Raw genomic sequence first — 24,074 nt, 5'->3', positions numbered from 1 at the left:
GCGGTTAGATTGTGTTACTCTAAACCTCTGATGTGAAAGACACACTACAGACATCTCATCTGAACACAAACAAATTAGTGCCACATTTGTTGTGTATGTTGTTTCAAAGGTAGTTTAGCTTTGCTGATGATGTTGTCATGTTACAGGGGTTCTATAAACACTGGTGGAAATTAAACCTATATTTTTCTTTTTTCCATCACATTATGTTTGTGTTGTAGCTCACCTTTCTTTTTCCGTCCAACAGGAAATGGCCAAAATCCTTAACCACCCGCGAGTCTACGCCTTCCTCCATGTGCCTGTCCAATCAGCATCTGACAGCGTCCTGATGGACATGAAGAGAGAGTACTGCTGTGCCGACTTCAGAGAGGTCATGGACTTCCTTAAGGAGAAGTGAGTACCTACAGTTACCTACTAATGATCACTGTGTTTCTTCATGATGGACACTTGACTGGTGCTTCCGATCATGTGTGCATTGATAACCAGACAGAGAAATGCTTTTTATTTTCATGCGCTTTTACTCAGACTGACGTTTGTCATCCATGTGTTGAATGCTGGGTAATGGTGAGCACTACACTCAATAGTATGGATTAAATCTTGACATTTCGCAAATGTCAGTTTTTATGAGTTTGATAAGCTCTTCATTACTGTTTATGATTATTGTGTTCGAGTGCATTTGTTGGAGAGCAAATCAATGAGTGCAACACTGAAACATGGGTGCGTATGGAGGAAACGATCGAGGCCTGTCAGATATCGATGTGTGTAGTTCTCTTACGAGAGGTTCTCTCGTATTGCGTAAGTTTAGCTTACGCTACGGGAAAGATTCATCTTCTCGAGATACTGAAGCCAAAAAATTATCCTTAATTTTGTATTCCTTGTCAACGCAGTGCAGCAGCTATCAGACCTAGAGCAGGCCATCTAGCGTGCTCATTGGCTGTCCTGCGGGCAACTGCTGCAGCCTACCAGTGAGCCCGGCGTGACGTCACGCCCAATGAAGGGCGCCCGCGCCTTCATAGCATCACAGCCTGCCGGAATGGGCGTGGCTTAGCGTATAACACTAGGGGCTGTAGGCTGACTTCCATCAGACTTCCTCTGATTTTCGTCTCTTCAGCGAGCTCTTCGCATCGCTGGATCTGAGAGAAGCCACCGCCGCCGTCGAACAGCGGACAGCCAGCTTAGGAGAGCGCTGAGGAAGCCGGCCGTCTTCGCCACCTTCAGCCATCCGTGCGAGCTACGCTATCCGGCGACGTATCCTTTACCTTGCTAAAACCTATTCTAAAACCTATTCTAAAAGAGCAGCGAGTGTCTTTTTTAAGACGCCTCGCAATTCCAGCTGTGAAGCGCTTCCGCTGTCGACCCTGCGGGCTCGACCGAAGCCTTCAACACCCCACGCCTCTCCTCACCGACGCAGCTGCCGCTCACGAGCCTCACTGCCGTCGCATCTGAGAATGAGGCCGAGGGACACGTACGAGCACGCGGCTAGCTCTCTTTACGTTACAAGAGAGCTGCCCCGCCCTCGTGTCCCCGTTCGAGCTCTCTGCATGACCCGGACGGGCATCATCTGTGTTACATGTAGGTCCCGTGCCCACTACTCGTGCGCGCGCCCTCGTACAAACACTGTTCCAGTTCTGCTCGACCACCGAGCACGCGGCTAGCTCTCTTTACGTTACAAGAGAGCTACCCCGCCCTCGCGTCCCCATTCGCGCGTCATGCAGAGCCCTCTCGAGCTCTCTGCATGACCCGGACGGGCTTGCGCGCCGCCGTCGAAATGTCTCGCCATGTCAGTCCCCTTAGATAAGGCTACTGCAATGGTGTATTTGGAAGCCAACGAGCCGGTAATGCAACCCGCTCGACTGCAAACATCCACCGTTCTCGCGGCGACCCAGAGAAATCTCAAGTGAGTATAATGTCAGATTAAGAATGTAAGTTACGTGCCCGCTCACGAGCGCTCACGCTTACTAACAGACACATCACCTCCGAAAAGACGTGCGTGTTTAAGTTTATTCCCTGTCAGTCCCCTTCAAACAGGCTACTGCAGTGGTTCAATTAGCAGCCAACGAGCTGGTTTGTTGACCCTCTCGCCTGCACACAAACGCCGTTTTCACGGCGACCCAGAAAAATCTCAAAAAGAGTATTTAATGTCTGGTCCGGCTCATGCCGTCGGTGTTGTAAGTGTAATGAAAGTGCCCACGCCCCAGTGTTCAGCACTACACATAAGCACTCTGAACCTCGCAGAGCACACTCTCATGAAGCGCAGAGAAGCCGCTCGAGTGTTGAATGTAAGAAATGTGTCTACAAGTCTGTGTCCACTATCTGCCCGCTCTGTTACACGATCAAGAAAGCAGGTTATGAATGTAAGTCTCGTGCCCGCCAGAGTGCGTTCACGCTTGCTAACACAAACCTCCCCCCGGGCTCCGCCCGCGCGTTTAAGTGTTATTACAAAACGCAAGGCATTAATAAAACGCTCCCCATCCATTATGATCGGGGCATCAAATACACTTGTAAGTCTAGTGCCCGCGCTCACGCTTACAGGAAGCTTTTCCGCCCGGAGCGCTGCTCGCGCGTCAAAGAGTGGAAAAAAAGAATGTTCCCCATCCCTTATGATTGGGACATCTCACATAAATCAGCCGGTCTCGGCTTTCAGCGAGCAGCCATTGCCCAGAACCGAGAGTGCGCGTGCCGCGCTTTCGGCTCCGGGTCAGTTTCACAAAAGAAAGCAAGTTATGAATGTAAGTCTCCTGCCCGCCTGATTGCGTTCACGCTTGCTAACACTAACCTCCCCCCGGGCTCCGCCCGCGCGTTTAAGTGTTATCACAATACGCAGGGCATTAATAAAACGCTCCCCATCCATTATGATCGGGGCGTCAAATACACTTGTAAGTCTCGTGCCCGCGCACACGCGCTCACGCTTACAGGAAGCTTTCCCACCCGGAGCGCTGCTCGCTCGTCAAAAAAATGACAAAAGACTGTTCCCCATCCCTTATGATTGGGACATCTCACATAAATCAGCCGGTTTCGGCTTTTCACCGAGCAGCCATTGCCCAGACCCGAGAGCGCGCGCACCACGCTTTCGGCTCCGGTTCAGTTTCACAAGCCCGCAAATGGCGGCGGTCTGAACCCGGAGGCCATTCGCCCCCTAGCGGCTCACATAGCTGCGTGGGAAACTATCCCAGGGATTTCAGAATGGGTGTTGAGCACAATAAAGCAGGGCTATACACTTCAATTCATTCGCCGTCCCCCGCGCTTTCAAGCCCGGACTGCGACGATAGTGAATGCGGAAGTAGCACACCTACTTCATGCAGAAATAGCAAAGCTGCTGTGCAAAGGGGCTATAGAAAAGGTACCGCCTTCTCTGAGCGAGTCAGGCTTTTACAGCCGATATTTTCTCGTACCCAAGAAGGACGGAGCCTTCAGACCTATCCTAGATCTGAGACATTTGAACTAAGTGCTTGCGAAAAGACCGTTCAAAATGCTTGCGACCATGAAAATCCTCGCGCACGTTCGCCCGAGGGACTGGTTTATTTCTCTAGATCTGAAGGATGCCTATTTTCAAATTCAGATAGTACCCCGTCACAGGCAATTTTTGAGATTCGCCTTCGACGGTCAGGTATATCATTACACCGTCCTGCCGTTCGGCCTGTCCCTGGCACTCTGTACATTTACAAAGTGCATGGACGCGGCGCTCGCCCCCCTGAGAAGTCAGGGGCTGCGAATAATGAACTATCTGGACGATTGGCTGATATTGGCAAAGTCAGAGACAGAACTGCTATCTCACAGAACAGTGCTTCTCAGTCATCTGGAAAGCTTGGGGCTCACGGTCAACTGGACCAAGAGCTCATTACTGCCCAGCCAGTCAATTTCCTTTTTAGGAATAGCACTGGACTCGTTGACCATGACGGCTCGTTTATCGACACAGCGCGCGTGCCGTGTTCGCCACCTAGCCGCATCTTTCCAGAAGGGCAGCTTTCTCCCTTTGAAAACATTTCAAAGGATGTTGGGCTGTATGGCATCAGCTGCAGCGGTGCTCCAGCTGGGCCTACTGCGCGTGCGCCCGCTCCAACGCTGGTTGAATGCTTGCTTGTCCCGCCGGGTGTCTGGCGGCCAGAAAATCAGAGTGACTCAGGCCTGCATAGCAGCTCTGCAGCCCTGGTTAGTGGCCGACTGGTACCAGCAGGGAGTAATGATGGGAACCATCTCTTATCGTAAAGTCATCTCGACAGACGCGTCCAACTTGGGTTGGGGCGCACTGTTCGAGGGCAGACCGGCCTTTGGCCAGTGGTCAGACCAGGAGAAGGGTTTTCACATAAACTGTCTGGAAATGATAGCGGTCGAGAACGCGCTGAAGTGCTTCCTCCCGTTCATACAGGACCAGCATGTTCTTGTCCGCTCGGACAACATGTCTGTGGTATCCTATGTAAACCGTCAGGGCGTTGTCAGATCCAGAAATCTCTGCAATCTGACGGAACGCCTCCTTATTTGGTCTCAGATGCACCTGCGCTCGCTGAGGGCGGCGCATGTGCCTGGCCATTTGAACGACGGCCCAGACAAACTGTCCAGGGACAATGTTCCCCAGGGGAATGGTCCCTGCACCCCAAACGGTCCAGAAACTGTGGCGCCTATTCGGCAGAGCGGAAGTCGACCTATTTGCGTCAAAAGACAACGCTCAATGCCCGACGGTCTGTTCGAAGGACGAGGACGCGCTGGCCCAGGTTTGGCCCAGCCTCCCGCTATATGCTTTCCCTCCGGTCTCTCTGTTGCCACAGGTGATCAAGAGAATCAGGGAAACGCGCCACTCGGTGCTCCTCATAGCCCCGCGTTGGGAGAATCAGATTTGGTTCCCGGAACTAGCAGGGCTGTCACATACAGCTCCGTGGCCGAATCCGGTGAGGGCAGATCTCCTCTCTCAGGCTCGCGGCACGATCTGGCATCCCAATCCAGAGCGCTGGTCTCTGCATGTATGGTTGATCAACGGGTACTCGTTGCCCTGCCAGAAGGAGTGATGAACACGATCACGCAGTCTAGAGCCCCTTCCACGAGAAGGCTCTACGCGTCTAAATGGTCGGTTTTCTCTGGATGGTGCACCGACAGAGGTCTGGACCCGCGGACATGCGGGGTGGCGCATCTGCTCACCTTCCTACTAGAGCTGTTGGATAAGGGAAGGTCCCCATCCACGCTCAATGTATACGTGGCGGCCGTGGCAGTGTTCGCAGAATCGACGCACGGCCAGTCATTGGGAAGACACGAGTTGGCCATCCGCTTCCTTAGAGGAGCTAGAAGGATGAATCCGCCGCGCCCCCCCCGTCGGTTCCCATGTGGATCTTTCATTGGTCCGCGAGGCCCTGAAAGCTTTTCCATTTGAACCACTAGACACCGTGGGGTTGAAATATCTATCACTGAAAACCGTCTTTCTGACTGCACTGTCGTCAGTAAAACGTGTAGGGGACCTGCATGTGCCGTCTGTCAGCGCGTCTGGTCTTGAGTTCGGACCGAATGACTCTAAAGTCATCCTAAGACCTAGACATGGCTATGTCCCTAAAGTGATGGGCACTCCATTCAGAGCGCAAGTTATTTCGTTGTCAGCTCTCCCAGCATCTGACAGCGAAGGTGATGTGAATCTCCTCTGCCCTGTCAGAGCGCTGAGGTTTTACATTACGCGCTCTGCCTCCTTCAGGCGTTCGGAACAGCTTTTTGTTTCGTTTGGTGGGCGCACCAAGGGTCTCGCCTTCTCGAAACAGAGCCTGTCCAGATGGATAGTAGACGCTATAGCGGCCGCTTACGCGTCAAAAGGTCTGCAATGCCCTCTGGGCATCAGGGCTCATTCCACGAGAGGCGTGGCCTCTTCGTGGGCATGGTCCAGTGGAATTTCTATCCATGACACATGTGTAGCGGCGGGCTGGAGCTCCCCGTCTACCTTTGTCAGGTTTTATAACCTAGAAGTTCCTGCCTTGCAGGCTAAACTGTTGTCAGTCTGAAGGAGAGGTGTATTCTGCCCAGATCTCCTGCTCAGATCACTCTCACATGACTCAGCTCTCCTGGTTGAGCTGCACTAAGTAGGGTATGTGCCATGTGCCTATACAGACCGGCGCGCTGCTCTGTATTCCCTATGTGTGCTTATGTACAAGTGATGGCCCGCGTGGCTGGCCACCTTATTTTTTCCACTTATGGGGTTCCCCTGAAAGCTCGGGGTCTCATGTGGATGCTTGGCGCGCACGGCGTTGACAAAGTGTTCCCGTAGCGTAAGCTAAACTTACGCAATACGAGAGAACCTCTCGTAAGAGAACGATACTCGGTTACTAACGTAACCTCGGTTCTCTCTAGAGAGGGAACGAGTATTGCGTAACCGGCCGTGCTCGCGCCACGAGCGACTTCGCTTCAGTCGACGAAAACCAGGGAAGTCAGCCTACAGCCCCTAGTGTTATACGCTAAGCCACGCCCATTCTGGCGGGCTGTGACGCTATGAAGGCGCGGGCGCCCTTCATTGGGCGTGACGTCACGCCGGGCTCACTGGTAGGCTGCAGCAGTTGCCCGCAGGGCAGCCAATGAGCACGCTAGATGGCCTGCTCTAGGTCTGCTAGCTGCTGCACTGCGTTGACAAGGAATACAAAATTAAGGATAATTTTTTGGCTTCAGTATCTCGAGAAGATGAATCTTTCCCGTAGCGTAAGCTAAACTTACGTAATACTCGTTCCCTCTCTAGAGAGAACCGAGGTTACGTTAGTAACCGAGTATCGTTTAAAGTCATTTCATGACATCCATAGAAAAACTTAAGGCAGAAAGTCACGTTAACTTTCATTTGCTTTCACTATTCTCACTCATATGGTGTTTTTATTTTTTTCTCAATTTATCTCAACACTGAAAATCGTAAAAGAGGACGGCAGGGAATCTGCTGAAGGAGTACAACATCTCATGTTCACAGGGTCCGAAATTAACAGCCGCCAAGGGCCAAATGCGGGTAGATTTTCCGTTTGGCGAGTAAATCTAAAAAAGGCTATCCGCCACACTGGCGGGTGAATGTTCCAGACATCCAAAGTCTCGCGGAAGTTCCGGGAGTCTCCCGCATATTGATAGTGGCTCCCTGATGCCCGTAAATTAGTTCAAATCTCCAGGAATCTAGAGCGAGCGAGAAAGAGCGCGCTCATACTGTGCTCCAAACCGTGTAGCGCGCACACTGCAGAGAGGGAGAGACCTTGTGTGTGTGTGTACCTCAAGAAGCGTGTGTGAACCTTCTTCACACCAAAAATAGACCAACACTAAATATATATTTTTTTAACTTAAATAATTAACAAATTAAGATGACAAAAAGAAAACACTGAATCAGTTTGAAGCTTTGAAAAAAATGTTTTTTTTTTCACCAGACTACGTTTTTTCGTCAAATAAAAATAGCAGGCCTACCTCAATCCACAGCTTGTCTAGTTTTTACTTAAAAAAGTAACATGTCTACATGATGTGGGGTGAGTCTGGGTCTCCGATGGCTCAGATGTCTCGGGAATACAGAGATAACATCTCGCTAGAGTGGCCAACTTCGGAAAGCGCCTTTCATTTGCTTGTGGATGTTTACTTTGCAAGTGATATTGCATTGTACTTGCACTAGGCCTACTGCTATTTTAATACCGCATAGCATATTTTGCAAGTAACTTCATCGCCCTTTCTGTCGAAATGGTCTCACACAGTAGCTACTTCTTTTTGCTTGCTTCATTGTGCTTGCTCAGCGGAATATGTCTTTAGGTGCGTGTGGTTGCGCGTGTCGACGCACCCCATGATTTAACAAATATAGGCTATATACTGTTTTTTTTTTAACCATGCAGCAAACAAACAAAAAAGCTAAATGTGTGTATATATATATATATATTAACGTTTAATCTGTTTAACTGATAGTATTACTCTGTAAAAATGTTTACTTTCGGTAAAGTATCTGATAGTTTTACAAAACCTTCAAATGTACTGTTATGAGCACTAGTTCCATGCTCACATCTTCCATGTCTTATTATTTGTTGCTCTGATTTGACTTCTATGTACTCTTATTCATTCAACATAATACTTATCTCAATTAAATGTACTGAAATGAATGTATATGTGACACAAAAAGGCTGTTTATTATTTTGGCCGGTAAAAAATGCTTGGCTGGTGGATTTTTTCTTCTACCAGTCCCCGTGGCAGGTGAGCCAAAAAGTTAATTTCGGACCCTGCATGTTCAACACACAAACACTGCTGATAGCTGCTGTAGTTATATTGTAATCATTTGCCTTCATAAAGGCTGATCCTTCTGTAAAAAGTCAAAAGATGCTGATCTGACCGATTTCTTTCTTGAATCAACAGCCACATTTACACCTGATTACAAGTACTTGGCGACAAGAGTCACAACAGAGCAGGCGACACAAGCAGACAAAACATCTGTTAGTTAGTTTGTTTCACTGTTGGATGTTGTTGTTGAACACAATCCCAGTGGTCAAAGGTCTCAGTGCATAGCTCAAGCTCTACTGCCACACACTCAAAAGTTAAATGGTTTCATGCCTGAGCCCGTCCAGGAGTCACCAGAGCAGTGCTATATAAAAATACGCCCTGACTGAAACGACCTGAACAACCTTGTGTGACTTTTACACCCTGGACTCAGACTTGAGCAGGTTTTTTACATGCAGTGATTTTCATTGATCCAAACAAAACCAATACGATTTCAGATTCTGAAAGTTCTGTTTACATTAGCTACATGGACACATTTTGTTTCAATCTGAATAAATTCCTTCCGACTGATGAATCAGAACGTAGTGTTTACATAAACGCTAAATAAAGTAATCGGGTTGATGTGCGCTATGTCACAAGCTTCAAATTGGAAATTATTATTTATTATTTATTATTATTATTATTTGCGAACTGCACGAATATACAGAGTTTCCCACTGTTAATGCATATTATTGTCCTAAATTGCTTATTTTCTTTGTTTTAAAAAACAGAATTAATATTTATGTATTTCGGGTCCTAGTAAGGAGACGACGGGCACATGAACCGTTGTGCCGTGCTGCTTATATTTACCAAGCAGTAAGAATGGCCCTTCCCACTCCCAAAACAAAGTGTCTGTGGATGAGAATCTAAAACAAGGACTGGTGGGACGTTGTCCTGCTCCACTTCACTAACAATGAGTAGGAGGAGAATTTTAGAATAACACGACAGCCATTTATGACATTTCATTCAACAACAACAACAGCTTGTTCCTCATTACGTCATTTCTACGTAATTCACATGCACAGAACTTTACAGTTTCGGTTTTCAATGCGATCAAGTATACATGTCCTCTCCATCAGTTTAGAAAAGTTTTAAACCACCCCTTACAATCCGAATGAAATTTTTAATCCGATTTGACAAATTCATTCCAATTGACGTGGTTACATGTGACTTTTTTTAATCCAACTGTGCTAGTAGTCCGATTACAATCGGATGATTAATAGGGTTCATGTAAATGCAGATATTGAACGAACTTTCCAATCTGATTCACTTTGCAACCCAACACACAAAATGCCATCACAAGCTTGTTGGCATATATTTAACTATATTAATGAGGTCATTTGGCCCTCACAAGTACAGCTAATCAAGTATAAACACACACACAAACACACACACACACACACACACACATGACTATGGATATCCTCTGTCCTTACAGAGGTGCACATTTTTCTGCTTGTTACTATGATGTCATCAGAAGGATGAAGGGTCTTTCTTGCTCAATTTTAAAATTTTGCCATACATGGTGCGTTGAAAGGTTCGTGGCATTCGGGTCAAAGTTGCATTAGTTTCCCTCATAGAGGACACATTCATGCCCATCACTCATTTTTAAGAGCCTAGAGTGGTCAGGGCCTGTCATCTGTAGGCAGCCCCAGAAGAGGCCCATCGATGGGTCTTATCTTTTACACAGACGCCGACTAACCCTTATACCTCAGACACACAGAGCTCACTTTACCAGCAGCTGTGCCGCATTGGTCAAACTCCTGTTTCCTTATCAAGTGGCTCAGAGTTGTTTCAGATGACTCTACATGTAATGTGTAACTTTACGTGGCTATGTGGAAGCGATACAAATTCTGTATTATACATTTTAAGGCCAGACAAGTAGTTTGTTTGAGGGTTGGTTTGTAAAGGACTACACGCCTGCGCACATATATATTCAAATGTGCATACCTATAGACTAAACACGTAATACGAATGTGCACACCATCAGCATTCTCACAGGTTCGCGTTTGTAAAGTTTGCACAGAGAACTTAAGGGTTTTCTCTTAGGACGGTGTTGTGTTAGCGGCCCCTAAGTTCATAACTAATGATCGTTGCGATGGAAGTGAATCAATCAAAACTAAGGTAACACTTCATTTCGATAGTCCACTTTAGACATTCTACTAACTATAAGTAACTTTGCAACTACATGTCAACTAACTGTCATTAGAGTATTAGTAGACTGTCTACTTAATATCTGCTAACACTTTTTGTTGGTCCCCCAAAAAATATTCTACTGACTATAAGTAACTTAATAAGTTATAAGCAACTACAAGTCAACTTGTTCTCCGAACCCTAACACCTAACCATAACCTATCAGTCTACTTACAGTCTACTACAGCCTACTAATACTCTAATGACAGTTAGTTGACATGTAGTTGAAAAGTTACTTATAGTTAGTAGAATGTCTAAAGTGACTATCGAAATAAAGTGTAACCAAAACTAACTTTAGCTAGACAATAACTTTATTCTAGAGCTGATGTAAAGCTAAAACAATCTCTGTTACTTTAATTTCCTATTATCACTGTTAAGCTGCTTTGAAACAATCTATATAGTTTAAAGCGCTATATAAATTATGGTGACTTGACTTTAAATAAGTAATGCTGAAAAACCAAGGCCCTTGATGTCAGAGACTGGGGGGATCCCTGAGGTCTTGCATGACAGCTGTGGTGGATTTGGTAGCGTAGAGGCAAACATTCCCACATGACACAGAAGGAGTTTGGTTACGGGATGAGAAAAGGAAGGATGAGAAAATGAAATGTCCCTATGATTTGTTCAAATGTTCAGCCTGCTAAAGAATCATTTTGATTGCACTGGTTCCTGATTAAGACTCTTCCAAACTTCTCGTTTCGGACCCAGGTTGCCAACATACCCCATTTATTGCTTCCTCTGAACTTTTAAAAGAGTCATTATAATACAATTTTCTCATTCTGAAGTCTATCAGCTCCAGCATCATGTCAGTCAGTCTGAGAGGTGGTTAAACCTCGGTGAGTAGGACTCCTAAAAGCCCAAGCTATTACAATCACCTTCTCTCATGCTAAATTAAAGTGATTCAAACTCCAGTCTGCAGAACAGGGCTAATGACACTAGCGTTTGATGAATGCAGCGATAATGTGCAATAAGTGGACTCACCCGGCGTGGAACAAGCTCAAGATGAGTCTGCTTCTCCGGTAATATAGTGGAGAAGTCATTAAAGCTGTTTCTGAGCAAGGCGATTGCTTCTCTTTGTATTTGTGAACCCCACCGCCAGCGGCCATGATTCCAGACCTCAAGCAGCATTTGATCCTAATAACTACCCAAAAAAAAATATTTTTAAAAAATATTTTACAGATTTTTTTTTTTTACAGTCCTTTGAAATTGTATTTAAAACTATGTAAAGTTACAAACAATATCTGTAAATTTAAAAAATGTTGTCCACTTTCAACCACTTGAATTATATAGAGCCACCTGAATTGTTCGAGGGGAGGGTCTATGGGCGGCTAAATGTATGGGTTTTTCAGATCTTTCGATCTAATTGACGAAATAAGCTTGCACAATTTACATATGAACAGGAAAGGAGACAGGAAAGGGAAAACAAACGGAAAGCAGCAGCTTTCGTTTCTGCTCTGACAGCCTCAAGACCACACCGATCGCTGTGAGTGTGTGTTAAAAATCAGTAGGGCTGTAGTCAAGACCACCTTTGTCGAGTCCAAGATAAGTCCAAGACCAGGACTACTCGAGTCCAAGTCAAGACCAAGTCCAAAGAGGTTCGAGTCCAAGACAAGGCCGAGTCCAAAAAGGTTCGAGTCCGAGTCAAGACCGATTCCAGGACAGGAAAATAAAATTCTTATGCATGACATTATCAAGACAATTATTTTGGGTTATTTGGTGATATAAAAGCAAAAACAGTGTCACAACACCCATGATTTTTAAGTATAGACATTCCCCTTGATATCATATAATCTTCTAATCTAAAGAAAACAGAATGATGACATAAGGTGATACCTCATAATAGCAATGTTTCACTGTGGATCTGAAAGACGCACAGTTTCACATCCAGATAGCCCCCCATCACAGGCCATTCGCCCAAACGCGGGGCAGGCTTATCAATACACAGTTCTGATGTTCGGTCTGTCCCTACCACCCCGTACATTTACGAAGTGCATTGGCGCGGCGTTTTCTCCCCTGAGACTCCAGGGAGTGTGCGTGCTGAATTATCTCGACAGCTGGCTGGTTCTGACGCAATCGCGGCTCACACCAGAGCAAATAAACGGCTTTTATGTGTGCTTACTGGGAACATAATGAAGACACCTGGACTCGTTTGAGATCAAAAGCCATATTTGGCAAGACCAGTGGCCGAGACCGAGACAAGTCCGAGTCCGAATACCAGTGTGTCCGAGACAAGTCCGAGACCATAGAAAAACGTTCTCGAGTCCGGACCATGACCGGACTCGAGTACTACAGCCCTAGAAATCAGGAACGTTGAGAAAACATTATGCTTGATAACTTTTCATCTTCAAACCAAACTTAAGTCTGCAGTCGACAAAGTTTAAATCCTGTCTGGCTAGCACTTTGATAATCTTTCATTTTGATAATCGATTAGTTGGTCGATTAGTTCTTCAATAAGTTGATTAATCTGATAAAAATTCAGATTTTTTTTTTCTTTTTTTTTTGTTGACAAAACACTTGCCCAATGCTTCAAACAAACGTGCCAACTGAATGTTATGAAAACATTTATAGTGAATATATCTATATCTATACTCTGTGCAAAAGAGCTATAAAGGAAAAGGACAGTTTAAATCGCCTACATTAAAAATGAAGATGATAATTAAGATAATAAAATAAAAACACAAACTCAGTGTTAAGAGATAAGAGGAATGTTCTGCAGGAAAACACACATTCACTCTGGACACCTGTTGCTGTCATTTCTTTATCCTGTAAATCTAAGAAATGTCTTACATTTATATTCAATTACACACTCTTATTCCTTTACAGTTGCCACTCTCATAAAGTACTTGAATTACATATTGACTTTTAAAATCTAAATTCAATGTCCAACAACAGATATTTCAGCTAAATTTATATTTTTGCACTGAATATGAATTGTCTTCCTCATAATGTCTGTTTGTCGCGCATGCGCGTGTCGGCTCTTATTCAGTAAGGTCTGAAGTTTAACACAGAAAAGTGTGTAAACACTTTGATACATTGATCTGTTTGTGCCGAGGAGGTCAGTCATACCTGGACAATGTTGTCTGTCAGCATTCTCTTTCAGGAGCCCCTGGAATATGACGTCATGTTAACATCGATCACAGGATGAGCCTTCATGCAAAATGGAAATACTTGCGTGAATTTGTAACACTTAGATAAGGATATAACTGTAAAATGAAAGTAAGTTCTCAGAACTTTTGTACTGGATTTTAATAAGTGAAAATGTTGAGATCTGTTAGTGTTTAAAGTATTAGTTAACTTTAAAATGAAATGGGCAGGGGTTAATAAAGGCCTTCTGAAGCAAAGCGTTTTTTATTTAATTATTATTTTTTTAATTAAAAATAACAAAGAAGCAAATTACAAACAATATAACAAATACATTTTTTCAGGTATAATATGTTTATTTAACATGCAATTAGAAATGGTACAGAAAATTAATAATCAAATACAATAATAAAATGCTGCATAGTCTTCTTTTAAATGTATTCTTATTAATGCTGCAAAAGTTATTCAGTCAGAGCACTAAGTGATTGTTTTATTAACATTAACGACACAGAGAGCAGCAGATATATTGGACTGGTGTAACTTTAAGACCGATTGCACGGATCCATTATACCGATGCACATCCGTTTTGCACCAACTGTTTACTTTCACTTCAGACATCAACTGTTTACATGGATACTCCACACAATGGGCATTTTGATACAATTGTATGTGTGTTCGACCATTCAAGTGCAATAAGACGTGAAAGAGAACTGAATTTGTGATCGCATGCCATAAGACGTGGCTTTCTGTGCATGTTCCAACAGGGTTCTTTTTCACGAATAATGTCACTTAACACTTTCTAACATCAGGCACGTCCCTTTCTTTGTCTATTCATGAGTTTTTATTTTATTGTCTCATTCATGTGTTTTATCACTATAAAGTTCAATAGTGACACTTATATACTTATGTGTATCTATTTACATACTGCAATGTACACGATATAGCAAAAAAACCAAAAAAAAACATTTTACAGCATGTTTAGTGTAGGGGTGGGTGAAGATAAACATTTATTTATTCATACACCCTTGTTCATTAATTTTAATTTATTCTTAGAAGTCTTAATTTCTCCCTGGATCTGAACAGTCTTTGTCTTGACTCTTTAGGTCACAAATAATAATGAATCCTGAGGGTTAGGGTTAGAATGTGGATTATTTATTTCTGCTTTTCTTACACTGACAATATAAATGTGAAAAGATCTAAATACTTGAATGTAAAGTTTTATAGACAGATCATTCAGTGTTGTGTTATTGCAACAGCAGTTGTCGTCATCCTAGGTGAAGCATCAGTTGTTCTCTGATTCAGATGCTCCTGGTGATTCATGATTCAGATCATCAGCTCATGTGTGAGTCCAGTGTTCACAATACGCTGCTCTTTCAGATCAGTAGCTGAACCTGGCCGTTCACTTAACCACGCTTGTCTCATGCTTTAATTGCGTTGAGACGTGTTGAAGCATGTGTGAGCGTGCAAATGCAGTGATGGAGAGAGTCACGACTGATGTTTACAGACTCCTTCTCTGTAGTCTGTTGCATTCTCTAGACAAACAGCCTCATGGGCGATAATGTATTTGTAGTTAGTCATTATGTTTCTAAGTACTGTGGGATCTCCCTAGCATTCCTGTCCTTGAGTTAAACGCAGCATTACCTGTTGATGTTTATGGCCTGATTCTCTGCTTGATCACGTAACACATTTAGTGTATATGTGTAGTTAATGAGACTAAGGGACTAAGGATAGGTTAATGTTTCACATGTACACAGGACACCAGCGAGGAGCAATGGATCAGGTTACCTTGAGGCAGGAGGGGAAGTTTTGGCGCTCTCACATCTGACTGGCGGGATTTCCCACTCCTGGCACACGCTCTGCTCACTTGCCACCCTGAGTCATGCTGTTTGTGTCCTGAAACTCATTGTTTGTTCTGTGCTGGTTCCCGCCACACGCCTTCCCGCCTCCTTCGCTCCGATCCCGCCTGGACTACAGTTTCTTGACAACTCTGTCCGTCTCGTTAATCTGTTTGATATGAGTCATTGTTTTGTCGAGTGTTCTGACTCAAGCGCAAACACACATCCACATAATAAATGACTCGTCGATTCACTGTCACGCACATGCATCAAGCCAATTTAACTCTGTTTTCTGTCTCACTTCGGCTCTTATGGCACAAACCCGTGTTTATCGTCTATGCAAGAGCTGTAATCTGTGGAACAGGTTCTAGGTGTGTCATATGTAGGATTTATTTTTGCTTCCCCCTGAGGGATGAAACATGAGAAGGACGGGTCATTTATTCTGTTGAAATACTGTTTTCATGCCTTAATGTAGATAGATTGCTTTACATGATCTATTCATAGGTTTCTCTGAAAAGAGTTACACTGTGATACATTGATCTGTTTGTGCCGAGGAGGTCAGTCGTACCTGGACAATGTGGTCTGTCAGCATTCCCTTTCTGGAGCTCCTGGAATATGACATCATGTTAACATCGATCACTGATGACTTCACAAGAACATGACGTCACAGACAGCAGACAAATAATTAAATTGAGGTTGTTTAAAGAGTGACTGCATTCACAAAATAAGTGTCTCATTGCTTTTTATTAAAAAAGAAGCCAAACCCTTTGGTTTGAGCATAACCCACACAGCTACATTTACTCAACCAATGGTTTTAAGGACGGGACTTTGTATTTGTGCGACCAATGGCAGATTGGAGGAGTGTTCAGGAAACAGTTTTCATTTTTGCAGTACTCTCTGGTGACACTAGAGGCACTGAAATCACACAACACATCTTGATCCTGCTTAAAGGTTCTGGTCTCTTTCTTTCCCACACGTTAATTGTCCATGTGTTGAACTTGTTGTGTAATCCTTCAGTTGTAACTGGAATAACTTGATGTGTGTTATCTGTTTTAGAGCTGCATAAACAGTGGCCTCATAGTAATTAAGTGAGCTGTTTATGCCTGCTGACTGCACTGTCACTCGCCTGCAATCTTTCTAGAAGTTTTACCAAACCTATCCATACAGAAGAAATCTGCACTCTGGAAATTTCTTAGAAGAATGTCTCATGACAGCCAGAAGGGATACATTTAAGTTGATTAAATTATCTGTCTGTGAAACATAAAAAGCTCAGATAAATGTCTGTCTGATGTAAATAATTAAGATAAGTTGATTTAGTCGATCAGCAGATTTTTACATAGCCTTCTGCAGACGTTTTGAAAAATGTCAGATCATTCTGCGCTTAAATATGAGAGTATGCTAGACATCTTCACATTTCACACATGAACTGCTCCTGCCGTGTCCAAGCAAGTTCAGCAAATGTAGGCCTGACAAAAACAGGAAGGAGACAAAGAATGGCTCATTAACTGTCCACTGACAGTAATAAATCCTCACTTTGAAAGCATTAGTTAATAGATCACTTTCATTGATCAGTTTATAACAGAAGTGCTAGTCCAGGATGAGCTGGCCTGTTGGTGTGGGACAGCCACGGTAGCTGTTTCCATTACCCTTCAAATTGCGCAAATTAAAATTTCGCATTGAAAATACGGCCAATAGAAACAAGTAAATTTTGAGAAAAACTCCCATATATCGCAAACATTTTTTTAAGCTCGCGTGAGGTTTTTTTTTTTAGGCAATTCGAAAAAGAAATATTTAGCAAAACTGTAATGGAAATGGATTTTTTTTCACCTTAAGTACGTAAAAGTCAGTCATTATTTAAAGATGACGCAATAGATGACGCAATATACTGTATGTTTGCACAGAAAAGTGTAATGTTTTCCACTGGAGGCAAGTGTAGATGAGAACCCAAGTGCAGTTTATTTACAAAATATGATCAAACATAAAACAAATGCATGGCGTGGCATGAAACTCAAAGCAGAAACAGAAACGTAAACATGAATGTGACGCTTACAGTGTTACAGGGAAACAATACACAATACAAGGACACATGGCAAACATGAAGGACTAAATACACAAGACTAATGACTAGACAAGGGACACCTGTGAACAATGAACCAATGACAACATGACACATCAGTCAAGGGAACACATGGCAGGATCACATGACTTTGAACAGTGGATCACATGACAGACATGAAACATGACAAAGACATGAAACGTGACCAAGACAAGACCAAATCGTGACATATCGTGGGCGGATATGAGGGAGAAAAACCTCATTTGTGGCCGCTCCCAAGTATAAGGGGCTTTCCTTGCCATTAATGCTTGGATAAGCACAATGCTTCCTTGCACAATGCTTGGCATGATATATAAGAATGTAAAATACGATAGCGCGACCCGGTGGCCGTTTTCTTTCAAACTTCGCACAGACCTCTAGGGCCATGAGTCAAACAAGCCCACAGAGTTTAATTCTGATCATCCTTTGTTAACCTGGTCTAATAGGTGCACAAATTTCATTTGCCGATGACAGCCATGTTTTTTGATGCATGAATGGTGTACAACGGTTTGTAAAAAATCATTATCACCGTTTTAACTAAAAACAGAAAACTTTTAATGTGTATTGTCCTTTTAATTGCACGACAACGGGTGTTTGGTGGCTATAACACCACCAAGTGGTGAATTGCCACAGATTTATTTGTGTGACCACAAAATGGGTATTGGTATGTTGTAGCCCATCCGCCTCAAGGTTGTGTGTGAGCAGACTGTGAAATACTCAGACCGACCCCTCTGGCACCAACAACCATGGCACGCTCAAAATTGCTTAAATCACCTTTCTTTCCCATTCTGACATTCAGTTTGGAGTTCAGGAGATTGTCTTGAACAGGACCACACCCCTAAATGCATTGAAGCAACTGCCATGTGATTGGTTGATTAGATAATTGCATTAATGAGAAATTGAACAGGTGTTCCTAATAATCCTTTAGGTGAGTGTATGTTCATCTTAAGCAAAGGATTCCAATGGTATAAGACACTTGAGTCTACGACAAACAGTCTGAGTTTTTGATCGCTGTAGCTTGTCAATGTCTTATCAATGTCTCCCCAAATTGAGACCTACCATGTGGCTAGTTGTCAAGTCTCTAGGCCTTATGGTTTGGTCTGCAGATCAGTTTAACGGCAGAATAATAATAATAAAGTTGGACCAAAAGACATGCACTTCTAATTTTAGATGCAATGTGAATGGAAGACTTATTTTCACTCACCTCTCTTAAGATATGTTAGTTTGATTATTTAAAGAGAGACTCCTGCTGGCAGGCAGTTTGATGAATGATAATTACCACTTGTAGACCAAAGGCATCACTGGTGAGTTTGAAGTTTTTGTGCACACTGTTGAAAGCTGGACTCTCTTCCGTTCTCTGTGTACTTTCTTATGACTCAATGGATTGGTGTCTCCACGTGTCTGATTTGTGGTGTTTGGATAGCAGTTAGTTTCTGACAATACAGTGTGTGTGATTAACTTAACATCTAAACTGTTGAATGAAATTACATGGAAGGAACCGGCTTACCCTTTTGAGCAAAACGCTGCTTATGTAAATGTGTAATTGTGCCATGTCTCATTTTTTCTGCACTGTAATGAGATGTTTGTGTATTGTATGAAAACAGAGGTTGTATACAGGTTTTTGTTGCCTAAAATAAAGCAGAGCTAAGCTTCAGAAATCCAGCTCAGGGACAAAGTTCACCAGCACTGTCTGTTTTCATAATCATAATGAGTCATGCATCAAAATAAGAAACGAGTGTTTTTGAATCAGTAAGTCCCACATGTTGATCCAGTGTCCAGAGTCTCGGACGTCTGGATGGCAAATTGTGTGTCACAGCACAACAAAAATCAGAAGAATGTGCAGGTTTGATGTTTAACGGAGAGCTGACTGTGGTCTTTGTGACTGGAACAACGTTTGTGACAGGCCTATTTTCAATTTCCAGGGATGCTATTAAGGCTAAAAAATATCAGATATTCCATCTGTATATGAGTGTTTTCTTTGGAGAGTCTAATTTGTAACGGAAAGCAGGCACTGGGAAATGCATGGTGGTGCGCAGGAACGGATGAGACGCCTCTGCACTGGCTCTTCAGGCTACCCTGTCATTACAAACCCTTGAGGTTCATGTAGAGTTCTTCTGCTGCCCTGCTCTAGTACACATGAAAACATCTGCTCAAGACAGAAAAAGTTGGAGTCTAAAGGCTGATATTGAGGTTTTTTTTTAGTATGTCAGAACAATGATGAAACTTGATCCCCTGTGTCACACATGCTTTATGAGCGCAGGTGAGTAAACAGCAGTATGCAAAAGGCTCTCCTGAAGGAATGCATGTGTGAACTTCAGTGGGATTCCGGGTTAAACGATCTCAGGAACGGGCCTGGTTTGAGCTTCAGTTTAAAGCCCGTTCAGACCTCTAGTACTAGCAACCAACTGGACCACATCTAGTGATTGAATGACTGTCCCTGTAAACGCATCTTCAGAGTTTTTGTCTCATGAACTTAAACCACAAACTTACGGCTGGCAGATATTTGATTTTATAAATGCCTCATTCCTGATTCCATAGGCCTTTTCAGTTGATTTAGTGCATAGGAAGTGCATAGGAAACTCCAGTAAGTCAGTGGTATGTTGAGAGTGGTATATCAAATCGCCAGATTTCGCTCTCATCTTTTCATGATTTAATTAAGGTCTCACACTCCTCTGTGAGTTAGCATTGGCATTTATTTTGCAGTATGAAAGTTCCTGTGGCCTTTGAACTTGAGGTCTAATTGCTGTAAAGTTCAATGATAAACCAAATTGACATTTCATTTACATGTTACACTGTAAGGCCCATGTGTGCCAGAGGTCCCCAGGGACACGTATCCACTTTTGTGGTCCCCACATTTGGCACCTGCCGCAGGAAATGCAGGATCACGTAGGAGGACATCTCCTGCATTTAATTTGAGTTATGGTGGGCCAGACACGACCCTGCCAACCGCACCGCTGCATACAAATCAGGCAGGAAGAGGATGCCGGTGGTCTGCCGTCTCCAGACTTAAGACAGGACACACAGAAGAGAAACAGAGCTAATTGCGTCCTGTGGGAAGACCTGCCCTTTAGGGACAGATAGACGGATACGTCTTACAATCACTATCCTCAGGTTTTTGTTTTTTTACTTAAACGTGTTCTTGCACTCTGTCCGTCAGGTTTGGGGTAGAAATATGCTTCGGTGACAGAGAGAATTATCAAACAATGAGCACAGGAGATTCAACAGCACCAACCCCTGGGAAACATTGTGCGATAATTGAAAGCCAGTGTATACTGAATATATTTAAAAATTTAACAGTTTCAAATTTACAGATAGGCTTTGCTTTTATTTCATTTGCAATTATTCCATCATGCCTGCAAATGTATGTCACGCCTAATTTCCCTCTGTCTATGTGATTTTATGGGTCCATGGGTCAGTCTTACTATTGATTTTGAATGATTGGAAAGGTTGTAAAGATCACCTGGAGACCGAGAGTGAGTTTTGATTGTTCTTCACACGTGGGTTCCCTGTGTCTTGAAAGCAAACAGCCAGTGTTTATTGGGACTCTGTTATCTTCTGAGTGCTTTTAGGGAGCTGATTTGTGTGGAGCTCATTTCCTGAAGGTGCTCGGGAGTCAAGCATGCTGTCGGCCTGTCAGCATGCCTGCGTTTTTTTTTTTTTCAAATTAAAATCTGAAGCATTCCAGTGGTTTGTTTGTGTAGGCCCGCATGTTCTCCACAATGCTTCTGAATCTGGACCTTACCAGGTCTTTATTTGACCTAAAAACCTCCTGGCTCTGAAGAATGAAAATTCAGATTCCCTGCTGTTGTTTTGGTGATGTTTACGGACTGCTGACACAGAACTCCAGTGCATCACATCTTCATCGTTACTTCAGGCAGTGCGGGGAGCGGATCTCTCTTGAGATGGTTCGTTTGGCTGTGTTTGGTCTTCTGAGGCCCACTGAGGGTCTGACTCCTCCAGATGGTGAAACAGCCATGCCAATAGTCTTTTACCTGCTCCACCAGCTCGCCACCTGCTGGACTGGGCAAGCCAAGGTGTTACTGGAAGTCGTCCCTGTATTCTGATCAGAGATCAGTCCTGTGTGTTCTCTTTCTCTTGACATTCACACCAGACTCATGCTAAATAAGCATAAAATGGCACATACTGCCTGGAATGCACGCCAGAAAGATTCTGGTAGGACACTCTCCACCTGTGCCATTACAGCCTAGCTCCTCTAGCTCTCTTCGCCCCATGACTCATCTGCGGTTGGGACGACCTGTCTCACTTGAATCCCTCTTTTGACAGGCCATCTGCTGGGCCAACTGTGCTGAACTGGACCGGTGAGAGGCTGGTGGTGCCTCCTGCACTCACCACGTACCTTGTGTTACCAGCCAGAACTGCTTGAATGAATGTGCTTTGGGTTTTAGTTTTTCTGTTGCCTAATATAAAAAAAATGCAATTCTTTCAAAAAAATCCCACTGCATGAATGTCTGTAGAGTGGACGTGTCTAAAATGTGATTAGTCTTGAGGTAACAATATTTCCATCCAAAAGTCATCAGTGCCAGTTGTTTTTCCCTCATTCCAAAATTGAACACAATATCCAGTTGTACTCATGGAGGACTAGTTTACATCCTACTAAGTGCACCAATCTTTTCAAAATATTTGTTTTGTTTCCTGAATGTTCTTCCTCACTGTATCAGCACAACACCTGCATGCCTTTTTGATTACAGGCCTACTGGTCAAACCAGTACACCCAGACTCTGTGTCCAGGCTGTTTATTAACCCTCTGAGGTCTAAGGGGTTTTGGGTGTCCTTGAGGTGTTCTTACATGCTCTGACATTTGTGCTTTTTTCAGTTATTTATAAACATGTTAATGGCAAAGGTGTAAATTCACTCTATATAGCACAAACGGGGCTACCGTAATATGTGAGCAACATGTATGTACTGTTTGGATTTTTTAGAGAATAATGTTTATGCATGGTTATTGAAAAAACTAAAACTTAAAGTGTCTGAAATAAGGCCACAAAACATACTAAATATGTGTCTACAAGACTTTTGACTAATGAGTGTTGTTGCCTAGATTTTTTGCTTCAAAATGATCTGAAAATCATCCTGCCTAATCATTTACACAAAACAATACATTGATTTAAATTTTATAAGACACCTTTTGTTTGGAAAGGCAATATGTGTGGAGGCGTGTTCACACCTGAGAAGACAAAGGCCGGATAATGTGCCACATACATAATGAGCTGCATATTAATTAGCCCTTTCACACAGGTGTGTCACAGGATCCCAAAGAATGCAAGGACAAAATAAATTATCTATATAAACATATTTTACAATTAGAAATTGTAACCAATTACAAATAGGTTACAATTACAACAACAATTACAATTTTAACAATATTTCAAGTGTATTTCTTTGTAAAAAGTATACATTTTATCATACGTATTAAAAAAGGTAAGGATTCATTAGTTTGAATATTGGAACAAACACTATAATAACATCTTAGTTGATAATTCAATATTACTTCTTTATTTTTGACAAAACATCATACTATAGTATATTTAACTATGAGCAGAAATTGGTGAACAAAAGCGTACCTATTTAGTGTGACGGTAGTCTTTTTTTACAGTCAAAACTTTATAATCCATCCAAAAATAATCACAAAATCTTGTCTAAACATTCATATTTAGTCTGTAACATTGTGTATGATATATTAGCATACATGTGAATTTGCAGTTTGTTGCATATACAGACATTTTATTTCAACATATTTCAGTCTATTTTTACTCATCTTGGTAGGCTATAGTTTGGATGTGTTCATGTAAACATAACTTTTACTAATGTAGGTGCGAGAGTGAATGAACAGCACAGACACGCGCTCTATAACTGTAGTAAACAAAGCGCGCGTGCCTGTGCCGTTCATTCATCATTTATCCTACACACAGACACGCAATTCATATTTAAACAGTCTTTTTGCGGTTTACAGTCAGACACTATTCAATATCGCGATTAGAACAAAACACTTAAGAATAAATGACTTACTACATCAGCTGGATCCGTTGCTCCTCGAAATGAAACTACCAGCACTTCTGGTACATTTTCCAGGGTTATTAGATAGTATTTTTGCTCACAGCGTAGGGATACGCTGTGTACACAGCTGTAGTGAGATACTTACTAAACACGATGTGTTTTATAATCCAGCTGGTGGGCGATGGCATGTTTGAATGGCTTGCCTTAGATCATTTGCTTTTGAATACCGCACGCTCTGCGTGGGCCTGGCACATTAACACGTAATCAGGTATAATGAGCTGGAAAGAAAAAGACTGACATCTCTCTCTTTTCATACAGATTACATAAACCGAGAATATTTGTTTTTTTATATAAATTAATTCATTTAAAAGAAGAGAGTTCAAGCTTCATTATGGAAAAACACTTGTGCATGTATGACAAGAATTTGCGGAATTACAGTTAATTTTCGGGCGCGTTTCAGAATGGACTTAACTGACAGAGAAGGCAGAACGTGCATCATGTTTGTTTTTCTTTATTTGGGGAAAAGCACAACACTTTGTTTTTATTGTGAGTATCCACAAAAAAAATAGACACTTATCAGGATCTAATGATGTACAACACTTAATATGTAAGATCAAAATCAACAGAGTATTTTGAGTTTCTTT

At 42.9% G+C, this 24,074-nt stretch overlaps 1 protein-coding gene across 1 annotated transcript in view; it reads left to right on the top strand.

The window, feature by feature from the left end:
* Window positions 1-24,074, top strand: part of cdkal1 (CDK5 regulatory subunit associated protein 1-like 1) — a 462,830-nt gene that overhangs the window by 332,718 nt on the left and 106,038 nt on the right. Inside the window, exon 10 of the mRNA XM_077207373.1 lies at window positions 245-390. Coding sequence (XP_077063488.1) covers window positions 245-390 — 146 coding nt within the window. The remainder of the gene's footprint in view (window positions 1-244; window positions 391-24,074) is intronic.

Source organism: Siphateles boraxobius, unplaced genomic scaffold (genome assembly GCF_051911475.1).
Source record: "Siphateles boraxobius isolate OS27281-9 unplaced genomic scaffold, OSU_SipBor_1 12, whole genome shotgun sequence".
NCBI classification, from domain to species: Eukaryota; Metazoa; Chordata; class Actinopteri; order Cypriniformes; family Leuciscidae; genus Siphateles; species Siphateles boraxobius.
This window is presented reverse-complemented; position numbering and strand designations above follow the sequence as displayed.